Source organism: Convolutriloba macropyga, chromosome 1 (genome assembly GCF_964194025.1).
Source record: "Convolutriloba macropyga chromosome 1, txConMacr16.3, whole genome shotgun sequence".
NCBI lineage: Eukaryota > Metazoa > Xenacoelomorpha > Acoela > Convolutidae > Convolutriloba > Convolutriloba macropyga.
The window spans coordinates 48,960,982-48,978,565 of record NC_134468.1 but is presented as its reverse complement, the minus strand read 5'-3'; the positions used below and the strand labels follow the sequence as shown (position 1 = coordinate 48,978,565).

At 35.9% G+C, this 17,584-nt stretch overlaps 2 protein-coding genes across 10 annotated transcripts in view; both read left to right on the top strand.

Moving 5' to 3' along the window:
• Positions 1 to 17,584, top strand: part of LOC142339915 (uncharacterized) — a 164,542-nt gene that overhangs the window by 78,293 nt on the left and 68,665 nt on the right. The gene's annotated exons all lie outside the window — the stretch shown is intronic.
• Positions 1 to 17,584, top strand: part of LOC142339873 (uncharacterized) — a 345,440-nt gene that overhangs the window by 319,026 nt on the left and 8,830 nt on the right. For 7 of the 9 annotated variants that reach the window (XM_075390195.1, XM_075390220.1, XM_075390202.1 and 4 more), the window contains 4 exons: positions 25 to 116; positions 4,573 to 4,618; positions 8,772 to 8,946; positions 9,430 to 9,788. In XM_075390195.1, the coding sequence (XP_075246310.1) occupies positions 25 to 116; positions 4,573 to 4,618; positions 8,772 to 8,946; positions 9,430 to 9,788 (672 nt within the window). Of the gene's footprint in view, positions 1 to 24; positions 117 to 3,747; positions 3,767 to 4,572; positions 4,619 to 8,771; positions 8,947 to 9,429; positions 9,789 to 17,584 lie in introns of all 9 variants that reach the window. The other 2 variants (XM_075390257.1, XM_075390228.1) reach the window with 2 other exon arrangements.

Below are 17,584 nucleotides of genomic sequence, written 5' to 3'. Positions count from 1 at the left end.
GAGTTGACTGATTGTGTTTTGTAGGTATTGTGAAGCAGGGTCTCAAGTGTAAGTACTGCAAGATGGCTGTTCACGTCAGCTGCTCAGAGAATGCATCCTACTGTACAAGACAACCTGTAAGTCACTCACTCCCACAAATATTTGTTCCGAACCCACTTGTGGGAGGAACTATATACTCAAATGGATTTTTTTTGTTCTGACAATTTTGGCCCATCGATATATTCATCGTAGAGAAATGTGAATGGTATCATTAAAAAGCTCGTCTAGCGTAGAATTTGAAATTAAAGATTTTTCTGAATTTCGTTTTTGTTCGAAGAGTTATCGAGGATTGAAGTTTTGTGTGAACATGGGATATTTGGCATGAATTTGTTCACTTTTAGTACAATCAATTTTGAGTTCTTAATAGACGAAAAGCGAAAAAAAAGATTTTGTGATAAAAAAAGCGACATAAAAAATTTGTGGGGAAAAAATGTTTTTTTTTGCTTCAACTCTGAGTATTCGTAATTTTTAATGAAATTTTGATTTTCTTTTTGAGGTTTTACTAAATTTTTCGATTCTTATGGCATAGACTCGTTGACTTGAAGTGCAAAAGGTTTCCTAACGAGCATTAAGTTAGCCTATCTAGTGCATTGAGTGGACAGCTAATGGCTGTTAAGACTTTAAAAATAATTTTTTCGATTTTTTTAAATATTAACCGAGCATAAACTCATTTTCGTTAACTGTAACTCAGTCTTAGTAACTATAGGACCCCTTTCTTTCTACCGCAACCAAAATTAATCTGCTAAGTTAGCTATCTTATCTTGTGACTATTGGCTATATAACTTCAATGTCACAAACTTTCACAAAAAAATTAAAAAATTTTTTGGATTTTTTCGTATTATAGGTTTCTTTTGAAATCTTATCACATTATCCTAAAACTGATAGATCCCATTGACTTAAAGAAGACGTTCAATGAATCGTAGATAAAGTGTTCAGAGAAAAACTTAAGGTTTTAATAGCTTCCACATTTTCTTCTCCCACTTTTCTACTGAATGTTTGATTTTGGCCTGTATTTGTTGTTATTTTCATAGTCATAAGACCTATTGTGATGTCTTACTGATTACCTATGCATGACAACCATCCATATGCTCCCATGGAGGCATAATTGAGCGTATTTATCGACTTTTTGTGAAAACTATTGAATTTAAAGTCTGTTAAGACTTTAAAAATAAACTTTTGAAATATTTTTGAACGTTCCCCAATATTAAACTTATTTTTGTGAACTGTAAGTCAGTCTCAGTAATGACCGCACCTTTTTCATTTTTTTAATCAGAAAGAATCTAGTTAGGGGTTTTATCTTCTAACTAGTGGTTTTATGACTTCGATGCACGAGTTTTCATATTTTTTTTATTTTTTGTTTTTTTCTCCTCTTTTTGGTTCCTATTGAAATCTTATCGCCTTATCCCAATATTGATAGTTCCTATTGGTTTAGAAACGACGTTCAATGGATCATATATAAAGTTTTCAGTGAAAAAATTGTGGTTTCAGTGGCCTCGATACTTTCTTTCTACTGAATTTTTGGGTTTTGCTTGTGTTTGTTGTTGTTTTCACAATCAATGACTTATAGAATTATCTGATTGATAACATATGAAGGATTTTAAACGTCCTTTTTGTCCCTTTGAGGCATAACGTAGCGCACTTTTTGGCTTCCGTTGATAGCGATTGATTTTAATGGCGTTGATACTACGGATTTTCTTAAAATCTTCGTGGTTTTAATGTATTTGTTAAAATTTGTTGATTTTTTCAAAACATATTGTTGAAAAAACAAGAATCCCAATTATAAGGAAAAATTAACAGGAACTATAGGACATTCTACTGAAAAGTTTATTTTTTGATAGCTTGGACTTTTCTCGCTCAACTTTTTTTTAATTTGCTGTTTTATCCTGTTTTTTAGTTCTTCAGGTGGCCGCAAAAAGCTGAACGGTCTCGTCAGCTTTTAGTTGACGACAGGTTGACTGAAGTTTCCCGAAGCGGTCAGTTTATAGCTAATGGTCTTAAAGTTTTTATTATTATACTTTTTCAATGATTTTTCAAACTTTTCACTTTTTGTTGTTCTTTTCGTCAACTTGTAACCTATTCTCATCATTGACAGGTATCATCCGATTCCTTGTGTTTTAAAAGTTAACATGTCTACTGATATTATGCTGTAACTTGTGTTTTGTTTGTTGGACAATATAGGTTTTCATAAAAGTTTTGTGAGTTGTGTTTTTGTGTTTCTTTTTTTAATTGCTCTCAAACGTCGGTCTTTTTTTATGCGATTTTTCGCTTGACCATTTTTTCGTCTGACGTTTTTGACTTTTCGTCCTCAAAAACGGAATAAACAGGTAGCGCCCAGCGGGCATTATGTGCTCTTAGAGCCTTTCAGCTCTGTTTTAGCTCAAACTGCTTTAGAGACTTATACTTATGGTGTGAAGGGTGGTTCTTAGAGGTTGAGACCCCCCCTGTTGACCTCCCACCACCACCCCCACTATTGCCTCCACCCCCACCGCGCTGTTGTCCCACCCCCAACCCAGTGTTGCCCCCCATCAACCCCTGCCCCCCCCCCCCCCCCCCCGTGGCTATCTACTGACGAAGCCAACCGCTCGCCGGTCGTTTGAGAGCAATTCGCCCGACGTTAGTCGGTTATGTTCTCTTATTATAGCACTTTTGCGTAATATTAGATCCCAATGATTTTCAAATGTGGCCCAAAGGAACTGATTTGTTCTCCAATAAAATTTTGAATGAATTAGTCTAAATACAAATTGAAACAAAATTACATAATTTTCAGATAAATCCTTATGATTTTAATGGCCTCAGTAATTTGCTTATTCGAAACTTGTTTGTAATTTTTTGAGTTTTTCTGGATCTTTACTCCGTTCTCATTACTTAGTCTAACCAAAGACATGTCCTATTGGTTTCATGATGAATTTTTGTTGAATGTTGATGATTTCGCCTTAATATTTCTTCTATTTGCCGACTTTTTACCTAGTCTCATTAAGTAAAATTTCCATCTGCTGTATAGTTAGGAACAATTGAATTTGTGTAATTAGTATTGGATCTGATTGCATTTTGACGTTGTTACTAGGCGCTTTTAAATTTAGATATTGAGTTTTTGCCTCTAATTTTTGTTTTTGCTTATTTTTTTGTTTGTGTTTTTTCTATTTTTGTAATCTTTTTGTGGCAGATCTTGCGAGCGCTGTAATGAGGCATGGCATTGTGTAATTCAATTAATAGTAAGGTTGTGTAACGATTTTTTTCAACTCGAACATCTATTTTGTTATCTCTTCATTTGTTTGACAATTAAGTCAAAATGTAGATGAGCTCGGGTCGGAACATCATGTGCGAACGCACATTAACGAGCATCCTTGTTCTTATTATTCTCAATAACTCATCTTTTTTAAAAACTCCTCTCAAATATCTATTGTAGCTATGGACTCATAGCCCCTTTGAATCTCCAATTCAGCTCCTAGGTCTGAAAAGTTTTATACATTCCACTTCATTTGAAATCCTTTCAATTGCTTTTGTGACGTCATTTGAGCTCAATTTTCCTTATTTAGTAATTCTATCTGTCATTTTTATCGTCAACTGATATTCCAATTAAGGTATAACTCAGCAATTTCCCAAGAGCAATTGTTACAACCTAATTTGGTTTGAATATCAAATTTCAATGAATGTAAGAGCATTGTGGAAAAACATTGACGCGTGTTGCTTTGTATTTTTGCCTACAAGAAAGGAAAAGCAGGAGGCGGTGCGTATTTACTATCTCCCTGACACACAGCAAATGACATGAATTGATAATAGAGCCTGATATTACCACATTGCGTTGCATGCTGGATATCTTTTGAACGACACAAAACAAGAACCCAGAGACTTTGTTAAGGAGTGTTTCAAAAATTATAAGTATCATGCCTAGTAGTGTCGTGGATTCCAAATGTAAATTTTACAAGTTCTGCTTTTTCTTACGAACTCTGTCATTACAATGTCAATAATGCAATGCTCCAATCACTGCATTTCTTTCTTAAGGACAGAGAAATTTTTTGTTTGTCTGATTCGCTAAAATATCTCTCTTCCCGATGGCAATGACACAGGATATACTTAATATTAACATAACTCAATTGAAAACATATGCACACGTGTTAGAGAAATACATTTAATGAATGTATGAGGATTTTTGGCTTCTCAGAGCTATCATTGTTCATTTTTTTCCAAATACGACTAATTCCAAATACGACTAATTGCATAATAATTCCAAGAATCTCAATTGTCAAAGCAAGTTTCTTGCGCAATTATAATTCTTGATTTATTTGAAGTGGGTCAAAGCGTATATGACTAGAAGAATATAGATAAACAAGAAAACGTTGTCCTGAAAAGTGTTCTTATTATGTGTCGTTCAAATGAGTTCTCTATATCCATTACATAGAGTTGTAGATTGCCTGATGTACTTGTTTCAGTTCCCTTAAAATAAGCGGCACCCCACCCCCACCCACTCCCCAACCCTGAATATGACTTAGGTTAATTTATGCACATGTTCAGTTGTTGACTTTTGCAATTTAGAAAATCACTCCACATGGATGGAGAACAGAACGGTCCAAGTCAGTTTGTAAGTAAAGTGAAGTCAGTTATAACGTTAATAACACAATATTTTCTAATATCACCAGTTACAGCTTATAATATACCACATCGACTAACTCTTCTCCACTAATGACGAAGGTTGGTTTCTTGGTATCCCTTATTAATTGGCAATTTTGCAGAAAATACGCTAAAATTGTCGAGTTTCTCAGAAAGTTCCATGTGTTCAGTCCGACCAGTCCATAACTGTAATTCTGATTGACCCAATTGCTTAAATGTAAAAAATATGCAAGAAAGGATCAGCAAAGTATGGTGAAATTCATTTTGGTACAAAATAAATGGAAAAAAGTTAATTGCTTAAAACGTTTTTAAGCGCATTTCTTGCAAAATTTTGGCCTCAAATTGGAGGATACAATTAGCTGATAACTGTGCTAAATTCAAACAAAATGAGCAATAACTCTGACAGATTTCGTCATTTGTGTTATGCGATGGCGTAGATTTTAGCAAGTTTGCTCCCACAAATGGTCAAATAGGCCACAGAAATGTTTGGTGATGGCTAGTTGGTGCTAAGGGTGCTTAGACTAATTCTTACATATCTTTCTAACATATCCAGGATTTCTGACCGATTGCAATGAAATTTAAGGTAGAAGCCAGCAAAAAATATTATGGTTATAGTAAATCCCATAAAGTTGCAACGCAAGCGAACGTTCGAAAAGCTTGGGGCATGCAAATGGACAGTATTTTGCTAAATATCTGCAGGTTTCAAAATGGAACTTTGACCTTTGAAACGTTCGATAGCGTTGCAACTTGATGGGACTGACTATAAAATTAGTTAGGTTAGATTGATTTTTTTTTCAATAATGCTTTACAGTTCCAAGTCTAAACAATGACAAATTAAACTATACAACTGAAAATTTCCAAAAAGGTGAATAAATTCTTTTTTCTCAAAATTCTCTTTTAAAAATATTTCTATTCGTCTTTTTGTTTTCTGCAGGTTAAAAACTATTGTATGAAGCTTTTTTTCTCTGTATCAAAAAGATTTTTGTAAAATTGAAAACCACAAGCAAATTAGAGCTCTGCAAATAGAAAAATTAACCTTTGAAAATGTAAAACTACAGCAAAAAAATATTTTTTTCTAAATTCTTCAGATGTTTTTGGCGAAAAACTTGTCTGAGTTAATCAGAAGTAACCAATTCAGTATTTGCAAAACCTTGGAAACGTAAAAAAACCAGTATCATGAAACGAACATCAAATCAACCAAATTCATTAATGAAAAAATTAGGAAATCTTTCATCTTATATTTGTATTTTCTATAATGTCAGGGCAGATAGTTATAACTAATTATCTGTAGTAAAATGAAATAAATATAAAATTGAAATATAATGAATTTACAGTCAGTTTTAAACGTTCCTTAAAAACAACTAGAGGCAGAGAGCAAAAACTGTCAGAAGTATTAGAAAGTTATAAAATTTTTATGAACATTGCTGTTTCTAAAATATTCAGAACCAAAATTCTGGCTGTTATATCTAGGTTTTAGCAACCCTGGGTTATTTAATTTGAAAGAAACGAATAGGCAAACTGTGCTAATGAAAGAAAAATGACAGAAAACATCAAAATAATTCAAAATGTTAATTTCCATTTTTTGTCAGTTTTACTGTTACCAATAAAATAACCCAAGAAATCCGCAACTCGTTTTTCAGAAAAAAAAACAATCAAAAGACAAATGAAAGGTGAAAATATTGTAAAAATATAAGATGCCAAAAAAAAAAATTTCAACTTCTTTTTTGGGTAGCGAGATTTGTATGTGTTTGTGTGGGTGTTTTTGTGTGTTCGTGTGCGCCTGTGTGGGTGTATCTAAGGGTGTGCATGTGTTCAATGGGTGTGGTATGCGTGTAAGACAGTGAGAGGGAAAGAGAGAGTTTTTTTGGCACAAATGGAGGCAAAGAGCAATAACTATGCAGAAATCATAGAAAATTAGAAAAATTTACTTAAAATTTGCTACAAAATGCATATTTAAATATGGTCAATGCCAATCATGTTTATTTTAAGCCTCGCTGATAACACGTTTGCCACTTTATGAAAAACTAATTGAAATTTATTGTCCCCTTGAGCTCATTGAACACAAAAAGTAACAAAATTTTTGAAAACCTTCAAAAGATTATTTCCGATTTTACTGTCAATTTTACTATAAAAAATTCTCACCTGTTTTTCCAGCAAAAAAACAATCAAGCCATGAATAAAGGGTGACGAGCAGTGAGCAGTAAGTAATGATTAGGTGTTTTGAGTAATGATTAGATGCCAAGAAGAATTTTTTAAAACTTTTTTGGTGGTGAGTTTGTATCTTTGTTTGTGTTTGTGTGTTTGTGGGTGTGTACGCTTGTTGAGGTGTATTTATGGGTGTGCTTTTTTGTGTGCGTTATGTGTATATGAGAGAGGGAGAATGGGATAATTAGCGCTGAGAGAGATAGTGCATTCAAAAGTTAGACACAAATAGAGGCAGAGTGCAAAAACTGTCAGAATGAAAGAAAAATTAGATAAGTTCATAAAATTTAATACAAATTGCGCCTAAAAATTTCTCCGATTCCAAAACTCTGTTTTTCAATCTCGCTGAAAACACTTCTGCAAGATTTTTAAATCTTGGTTGTTCCGTTGTGGTCATGAATTATCAGAATTGAAAAAAAAATTTCTAAAAACTTAAAAAAGTTACGTTTCAAAGTTTATTTTCAAAATTACAGTTTGCAATACATTTGCTTCAAAAAGTCCACATCCACTTTTTTAGAAAAAAAAACGAAGAACACCTGAATGAACGAACCTTGAGTAGTGAACAATTGACAAAAACGAAAATTGAAAAAGGTTTATTTTTTGGTTCTGGGCTTTGGTTTTTGAGTTTATCTTTCTCAAGATTGTTCTCTTGGAAAAAGTCGGCATATTTTTTTGGTTCAAACAAAACAAGTAATTTTCTCCAATGCATATAAGCTTTTGGATAATAATCCCCACGGTCTCTCTGGCAGATTTTAAAAGATGTTTTTGCTACCGTGAAAGGTATGTTGGTACATTCTGTGCGATGCACATAATCGCGCGCGCCATCTTGCTGTTTTTTATCCACTTATCGTCTTCTTATTTATTGTGTTTACCTGGGAATTGTTTATCAGTTATACAGCGTGATCAGTATCAATATGAGCTTGAAAAATTTCAAATTTTGTAAAGAATATTCGAAGCAAATTAACGGTCAAGGTTTTTTAAATAGGAGCGTTTTTGTAGATAGTTTTAAGGTTTATAGGCTTGTTTAATTCTTTCTATAAATAAAACAGATCTGGGAATCCTTCCGTAATTGGAGCTCAGACAAGGTTGCAAGACCCTCGGCTCCGAGCTCTAATTGCTCTTGGCTTTCAAGAACTGAATTCCATCATATGCTCAACATCCGCGGTAAGTGAAAATGGTGATATTTTTGCTGATAATGCACAACGACACGAGATAGAGTATCTTTTTCGATGGACCTATATCGTTTAGCGACTGCAACCGTTGGCGTGATCATGTTATTGGTGTGATTTCATAGGTCAGTTTTTAACGACCAAACATGACATAAATGGAGTTCTGAAATTTGAGAATTAGCCTCTTAACCTTTTTTACTAAGCAGTGAATTTAGCGTTTATCCGGAAATCTACTCGTTATCTTGTTAATATTGCGGGCTCATCATGGGCTCACTTCACTTGTAAGGAGCGATTGTGATCAGCATTAAGAAAAGAAAGCTTATTTTCTGAATGATTCTAAAATTGTCTACTATTTAAAATATTTTATCAAATTTTTTTCAGTGAACTTCTGCCACCCAATGAGAGGGGAAAACCACTCGTAACCTTTTATCGCACAGTGAAAGGAGAGGTTGATCAAAAGTTATGGTATCTATTTTTAAGCATCGACAGAAGAGAAGAGATTTGAAGCGCTCTTATATTGTGCTTATGATTGAGGATGTAACCGTTTAGTTTCTAACATTAATTGTATCAACCGCTATGGGACCAAACTAAGATATGCTTTCTTTAAATCTGCCGACTATTTGAAACAAATTTTTGCATCGACACGTTAATTGCATGCACGTTACATGCACGTTTTTGGGGCAGGTTAAATATTCCGCAAAAGTTGTGTAAATGTGATGCGCCTGAATAAAATTGAGTATATGTGTTATACAGTTGAAGAGATAGACCCAGTGTTCAATGCAATCAGATATGCGTCTACTTTGTCCTCCCACAACAGGACAGAGAGCATCTCCAGCAATGGGTCAGTGGGCTCCTCTTCCCACCACAATAACCCCAGCAACCCACACCTCCCCCTCAGTCCACACTCCTCCTCCCACCACACACACAAGTCAGTAACACCACACACAATAGTCTACAGCTACACTACCCATAACATAAAACCCACGAACTCCAATAGAATTAGGAATGACAACATTGAAAAATTTAACTCGCTTTCACGACGGGAACCAATCAGTCTCAATGAGGATACCACACATCCACCAAGAATGCATAATTGCACATTTTTTAAGTCAGGCACTTCAATGAGACGTTATGATACAATGAGTACTCGCGTCTCTCAGTTTCGGTTCACAATGGTCTCGTCAGTATTTTTCGAATTAAATTTGTTTTCAGTTGTAGTCGTATGTGATGTATTTTTTGCAATAACTTCTCTTGATAGCTGAATTGACTTATCGGGTTTTGCGCGATCTAAACCTCCCACAGACTGAAGCAGGCTACGATAGAATTGAGCCCCCCGTCTGTCGTTCGACATCAATTCTTTCGACGTTAGTCCGTCATGTTCAATCAAGGCTGTGCATTGAATGTTTTTCAGACGAGAATCTGCGGATTTGGGCTATCGGACTGATTCCCGCTCTCCCAGTCGCTTCAACTCCGGCAGTGGTGGTGGCACTGGAAGCAGTTCTGGAGGAGGCCAGACAATGTCCAACAGCAGTGGTGCCAGCAATTCCCTCTACCACCACTCCTCTACCAGTCCTAACTTCAGCACCTATCGGGACAGTGGAAGCAGTGGGAGTAGAGACAGAGACCGAGATAGAGACCAGGGCACTTCGGGTTCCGGAGTAGGTGCTGGAATTGGCACTTCGCAGCTGATGGTTCCACAGGGCCAAAGTGGGAACGATGGTAATCTGACAAACCCCGACAGAAACTTCTCGAACGAGAGCTGCGATTCTTGTAAGTTATCTGGATGCTTTAAGTCAGTACTGAGAAATTTTTATTGCCTTTTCTTATTAAGGTTTAATCCGTTTGCCGGCTTTTGCTTTTTGTTCCAACCCTCCAAATTTATTTGGGGGCTAGGAATTTTTATACATTATTACCCCAGTTGAGAAGTCGAATTATGAAAAGACTGTGGTCGACCAATATCGGGTATAGAAAGACAGTGGTCGACCGATGTTGGGTATGAAATGATTTTATGTTGACGCTAATAGTCTTGGTCGACCATTATGGTCATTGTCGACTTTAGGTCAACCCTAATGGTCATGGTCGACTTTAGGTCGACCAATATGGTCATGGTCGACTTTAGGTCAACCGATATGGCAATGGTCGACTTTGAGTTCTGACAATTACGTTTTTGCATATAATGTAGTTTCAGGTGTTAATTGTTTTATTTCAGTTTGCAACAAATTATGGCCAAAGACAAAATTTTTTTTTCCAAATCTTTTTTCGAGCCAACGTATTGTCCTTCTATTTCATATCTTTGACATGTTTCTAGTGCATTTGATGCTATCTTTGTACATACGGGGTACTCAACACTCAGTTTAAAGTACCCATGAACCCCTAAAAATGCACCGAGCATTTGTTAAAAGAGACCTATGAGCAGACTTAAGGTCGACCGTACTGGATATGAAAAGACCATTGGTCGACTTGTGAAAAGAGTTTAAGTCGACGATATCAGATATGAACAGACTATTGGTGGATCAATATTGAATATGAAAAGACCGTTCGCCGACTTGTGAAAAGACTTTAGGTCGAATATCACTAAGGAAGTTGACCGTGTATTTAAGGTAGAGAAATTACCCCCATGTCGACTTTATAAGTCTTTTCATAAATTCGACCTCTCAACTGGGGTATACCAGACCTACCGTTTTATTAAGTCAATTTTAGCCGATCAATATCTTTTTGCAGAAAGATGCAATAGTGGCATCATTGGAAAGCCATTTAAAAGCTGAATCAATTGTTCCTGGAACATTTTTTCATCTTTTCACCTTTCCAATACAACAAGAACTGAACTCTATATAAGTAAAATATTTTATGTATTATCAATCTATTACAATCCAGTTGCTTAAAAATTGCTAAAAACAACCTGGAACATAATTGTGCCGAGAAGTTTGAGAAAACTGGACTTTTTTAATCTGATAATTCCATTTTCCGGCCAAGTATTTGCTGGCAACAAAACATGTCTATACTATAGCTAAAATGCTTTGTTGCAATTTTACGACAATTTTATTTATATTATAAAATTTTGGCAGGGATTTTACATGAACTCGCTGATAAAAAGGTTACTTTACAGCTAAAATCCTTAATTTTAAAGATTTCTAATAAATACCCTCAATCAGCACGAACATTGCTTCCATTGAATGATGAAAAATATCCTGCCACAATTTTAGTATGTCGTTATATTGATAGCCTTTGGGAAAGACGATCATTTCTGGACTAATCTTGATCAAATTTTAGATTTCTTGAGAAAGCTAAAATTTTTTCGAATTATGCTATAAGACCGCTTAAACTCAATTATTAATCAAGGTGGTCAGCCTTTTTAGTTCTCTTGTAAGAATTTTAACTGTTTCTGAAGAAAATAAACTTTTTTCATGATAAAACCGAAAAGACTTAAAAAGAAAAAAGAACATAAATTCTGTTTTTAAATTTTGTAAATAGCGGCATTATTTTAAAAAAACAATTGAAAACTTTAATCATTCCTCAAAGAAATATATTCTTCAAGGAATGATGAATGACTTCTCGAAAAAGCACTCGATATTTGGTGTTTTTTAATTTTAGGATATTTTTTTGCATAGTACATTCGACTTTCAAAATATGTATTCCTTAACATTGTATTCAGTAAACTACAGAAACACTTTCTGTCGGAGGTTTACCAATGTTACAGAGGGTTCTAAATATTGCATAGGCATTAATTAGGCATTTCGAAAAACATGTTACCGAATAAATTTGATCGCAAAAAAATTATCTTTTCATCCCTAAGACATTTATTGATTTTTATTGCAACACTGTGAAAACCAGTGAAATTTTTGCTAGAAAATTTATCAGAAATTATTTTAAAATTTAGAACGATTGTTTTCAAGCATTTACCGTAAGATAAATTTAGGATTCCTCCAATAACTGTATCTACATCTTTTTTCATTGCAATCGAGCCTCGAAGATTACCAATTATAAAGATAAAACTTTTTGATGTAATTCTAAATATTTTTAAAACAGATCCTTGAGCTTGAAAACTCTTTTTTTTCAACTGAAGCCTTACAAAAAATGTGACAAAAAGTTTGTTAATCTTTTTCATCAATTCTTCCTCATAAAATGTTTTTGTACAAGTTTCATCAGTTACTAGTCTGAACTGATTTCTGATCTGAAACAAAAATAGTTTTTAATTGTCACCTTATTAATCTGTAATTACAGTAGATGTTACAAAGATTAAGGACTTAATGTTTACAACTGGTTAAAAACTGCTTTTTCTTACCAAATTTCGAAAGTTTTTTTGACTAGCTAACATTTAATTTTCCAAAATTTAGTTTCTAAAAATTATTATAGGGACTCATTCCACCACAATTTAACAGAACTGTTGAAAAATTTGTTCATTTTTCTGATTGTGTCTGTGTGAAGACTAGTTTTTATCCAACTGTCGCCGGTTCTATTTAAAAATGCGTTCACTTTTCTGTCAACTTTTCAGAAACGTATAATTTTTGAAAGGCGGAATACGGTAATGTTGAAACATTATGCGCAAGAAATTTGAACTTCCTTTAAAAATTGTTTCACAACTCTCACTCTCTAGTTTTCTAAAAAAAAAAAGAATAAGCAGCAATTATTCTGGGCTATGCTGCTCAGCGCTTTCTTGAGTGAATAACCCTATTGAATTCATATATCAGAATACGCTTCTTTGAAAAACAGAATTTGTCTTTCATAATTCTATTTTTCGACGGGTAGAAACATTATGTATAAACGCACATTAACGATCCTCCTTGTTTTCTTTTACCTGACCTTTTTGCAACTTTTTACACCCCAATACGCGATGTTGCTTTCGAGACCAGTGCAGGAAGACACTCTGGTTTGCTGGCGCCTTCAGCTCTTTCTTTTTGAAAATTTGAAGGTGATAGTTTCCAGTTGGAATCAAAACTTTGCAATCATCCACTCATAGTTAAAATTCTGTTTGTGAGCTGCTCTCAAGTTAACAAAAAAATTGTTCATTGTGTCAGTCAATTGTGTCTTTGTTCATTTATCGCAATTAATTTTTGATTCATTGAAAAAAAAATAATTTAGCTAAAATAGTTAAAAGTAGGTGGAAGCTCTGATCAAAAGTCAATGAAATGCGCCTATTAAAGTCGAGTTTCTTTTAACAGATCTATATCATATTAAAAATGTGAAAAGCCTGGTAGTTCTATCTTATGTTATAGCAATCTTATTTAATGGGTCGAAAATCTGCTATCCCAGTAGAACACTACTCAGACACATGAAAACATTAAACCGAATATTGAATATTGATTAAACCGAACATTGAATAAAAATACTCCAAAGGTCAGCTTAATGATGGTGAGTACATTGCCCGTCTGTGATCGTTAAACATGTGTCCAATGTTTCATACCAGCTGATTTGTTTGGATATAAATCAAATGGGAACGAAAAAACTTTCCATTCGATTTTTCCTGCAATCGCACCTACCACAACTGGAAGAGTTTCCACCACAATTACAACTGAACATTCTTGGGAAACGAATGATGGTAGCTAGAAACGCTGTTTAGCGATTCAATTTTGTATATATAGTCGTCTACCATAGCAATTGAGGAGGAAACTCGAGAACCTTCGGGCTAAGTCCCATGTAACCAAATTTCATCCATCTCAAACCCGGCTTCTGACCCCTGACCTCGTTTTGTTTATGGTGTGCCGCAAGAGGTCACGGGCACATCATAACACTCCAAGGTTTGAAGTTTCGTATGAAATATGTCACATTTGGTTCCAGGCGTCCTCTCTAATTCCTCTGAATTTAAAATTGCACTAAAACCGGCAGTTTAATTTGTCAAATCTAAAAATGAATACAAATCGAAGCCATATGACAGGACAGTCTTTGAACAGATATGAATTCGAATTTCAGCACGAACAAGTTTGCATTAGTTCATTATTTTTCTTATTGACATTTAGTTAATTGCTCTCAAACTAAGATTAGTATAGCTGCGAATCTGTGAGTTGAGCATCGCTAGACAGCAGTGATCTTGGTTTTTACGACTCAAAGAGCAGTTTTGTAATTCTACTTACTTTAACTACTTGAAGAGAACTATTGGCATTCCACGGGATTTACAACATGAAGAGAAATATTGGTACTCTATATGTTTTTACAACTCCAAGAGGAATATCGATATTATATTGGTTTTTAGCTGCAGCAGGTTTGTTCATTATTCAAATTATTACCTAGTTCTTCATGAACGTGGACTTCGAAGTGTTGAACATGTCGAACATTCGACATGGACCGGCATCCTACCTCACCTCTCCCAACTTGGTTCCAACCATAGATCCCTCCCCACATAACTACCCATCCCCTAGTTACCTATCCCCAAACCTACCAACCCCTATTCCCAAACCTACCTACTTTCCTTACAAGCTACTCAGACCCTAACCTAAAACAGATATGAATTTCAGCACGAACAAATTTGCATTGATTCATTATTTTTCTTATTCACAATTAGTTAGTTGCTCTCAAACTAAAGTTAGTATAGCTGCGAATCTGGGAGCTCAGCATAGCTAGACAGCAGTGACCTTGGTTTTTTCGACTCAAGCAGAACTTTTGTAATTCTACTTATTTTAACTACTTGAATAGAACTATCGGCTTTTCACAGGTTTTTACGATATTAAGAGAAGTATTGGTATTCTACAAGTTTTTACGACTTGAAGAGACATATTGGTACTCTATAGGTTTTTACAACTCAAGAGGAGTATCGATACTATTAAGGTTTTTAGTTGCAGCAGGTTTGTTCATTATTCAAATTTTCAATTAGTCCTTCATGAACGTTGACTTCAGAATGTTGAACATGTCGAACATTCGACATACGGCGGCACCCTACTTCACCTCTCCCAACTTTGTTCCAACCATACACCCCTCCCCATATAACTACCCATCCCCTAGTTACCTATCCCCAAACCTACCAACCACTATTCCCAAACCTACCTACTTCCCTTACAAGCTACTAAGACCCTAGCCTGAAAATTGTCTGCATTTTTAAGAACTGTCCATAGTTTTATCAAGCTAATAACTAAATTTTTTGTCGATCGATTCTCTCCAATTTTTATCTCGGACAAACACTCTAGTCACATCTGGTATTCTATCGGATACTTTTTAGCTGGACTTTGTTTTCTTTCGATTTGAAATCGGACATTTGTTATCGAAATTTGGACTCTGTTGGGTTATGGACTTTCGCAAGCGGAATAAAAGCGTTTTTAACTAAGTAGAAAAATTAATTTCTCAAAATGAGAGAATAACAAGAATGATATTTTACAGTAGAATTTAGAGATTTACAGGAGAGATCTGATTATTAGATCAAGATGGTGATTTGATTTTGGGGATGAAAAAGGACTCAAAAATCAGCTGTATATATACCCATTATCAGTGTGAAAAGTCAAGATACAAAACTAATCTTAGCACCATGATTTATAGTGGGGGTCGCAAGGGTTACCCAATATGGTTTGCTTCTGCAAATCAGTCGCAAAGGGAACCATAAATGGAATGCATTTACACTTTTCTAAGAATTCATTCACGCTTCCGGAGATATCATAATCCTTTAAAATATGCTGGGAAGATTTTACATCAATTAATCTAACTCTAATAATAGTTATCTAGAATCATCAGTTTGAACCGAGTATTGATTCACAGCACCATTTCTTGAAGATTCATTTATATCAGTATTGGTAACCTGAATCAGTTTACCTTCTGTCAGATTAATTTGGTAAGTTAAACTTTCTAATAATACTAAGTTTAAGTCTTGAACTCGAATCAAAATTCTATCACCCCCACTCAGACTTGAGTTGATTGCGTAGAGTCTGTTCCCATCAAAACTGCTCTGAATGTTCCACTTTTGGAACGGGTAAAAACATTGTGAAGATGTCCGCTGCAATTTTGTCTGTAGGAACGTAATGAATTGAATTAGTCTCATTCTCCGTCTTGTCCCGAATGAAGTGAAACTTTGTCTCGATGTGCTTGCTCCTCTTGTGCACGACTGGGTTTTGGCAAAGTCTGATACAACTTTGGTTGTCCTCTCCAATTGCTATTGGACGTTTCTGATGGATGCCAAATCCTCTAGAAGTTGTTTCAGGTAGAGTGCTTCCCGAACAGCTGCTGCCATGCCCTGGTATTCTGCTTCTGATGAAGAAAGATCAACTGTAGCCTGCTTCTTGACACCCCAGCTGAGTGCTGCGCCACGTCCGTTGAGCTTGAAGTAAAAGCCCGTTGTTGATTTTTTGTCGTTCACATCTCCAGACCAGTCTGCATCACTTTCCCCCACTAAATCATGACTGGCCTATTTTGTGTAAGTAAGTTTTAAACCTTTTGAACCTTGAAGATATCGCAGAAGTCGTTTTCCGCATAGCCAGTGTTGATTGGTAGGTGCGTTCATGCGCCTGGACAGAATGTTGACTGTGAACATGATGTCTGGTCTCGTCTGTTTGGCCAGATAAAGAAGTGATCCAACCAAGCTTCTGTAGATCCTCTGGTCCACTTCTTCGTCTCCGTTCTGTGCTGTCTGAACTTTTAAATTCAAATCAGCTGGAGTTCTTGAGGGTTTGCATTGAAACCGCTCAAGTATTGTTTCTATGTAGCGTTCTTGGTCGACTGTGACTTTGCCCTCTTCTTGTCTGATTCTAAGGCCCAGAAACCAGTGTAGTCTCCCTCTGTCTTCCATGTGAAATGTTGCCTCTAGTGCCCTCTTGACATCGGAGATCACTGTCATACTTCTTGATGCTACTATGATGTCGTCAACCCAGACCAAGATGAAGGTGTGATCCTCTGTCTCTGAACTTGCGAACAAGCAGTGATCGTTCCTGCTTCTGGTGAACCCCCTGTCGCAGTAGAAAGTTTGCCAGCTCTTTGTACCAGTTGTTAGAAGCCTGTTTCAAACCATAAATTGATTTAATTGGTCGACATACTAACTTCTCCCCATCTGATCCTTTTTTCAAACTCCTGTGGCTGTTCCAGATACACTTCTTCCTCGATTGGTGAATGCAGGAAAGCAGTCTTGACATCAAATTGGTGCATCACATGGCCCTGCTTCGCTGATAGCTGAAGTAGAATCCTGAATGTCTCTGGCTTACAGGTGGGCGCAAAAGTCTCAAAGTAGTCCAGTCCCTCCACTTGTTTGAAGCCTTTCGCCACATAGCGTGCTTTGTATTTGTCGACTTGACCACTGGGTCCCAATTTCACTTTGTAGACCCATTTGCCCGGTATGACGTCCCTTTCTGTGGGTGGTCTCACTAGGTCCCAAGTCTAGTTGTCTTGGAGTGCCCTGACCTCATTTTTCATTGCCCGGTACCACTGGTCCCATTCGTCAGCTTGCTTGGCTTCGTAGACTGTTTTGGTTTCCACATAGTCACCTTCAGTCACAGCATGATGGGTCCTGACTTCTCCAAAGAATTGCGGAACATTCCTTGCTCTTGTCCCTCGTCTGGGCTCTGCCCTGTCCACTTGCTCCAGTGCCACTTCAAAGAATCCAACTGTCTGCGAGAAGTCCTCCGTTTCACTGTCTTCCAGTGACTCAGAGTCTCTGAGAC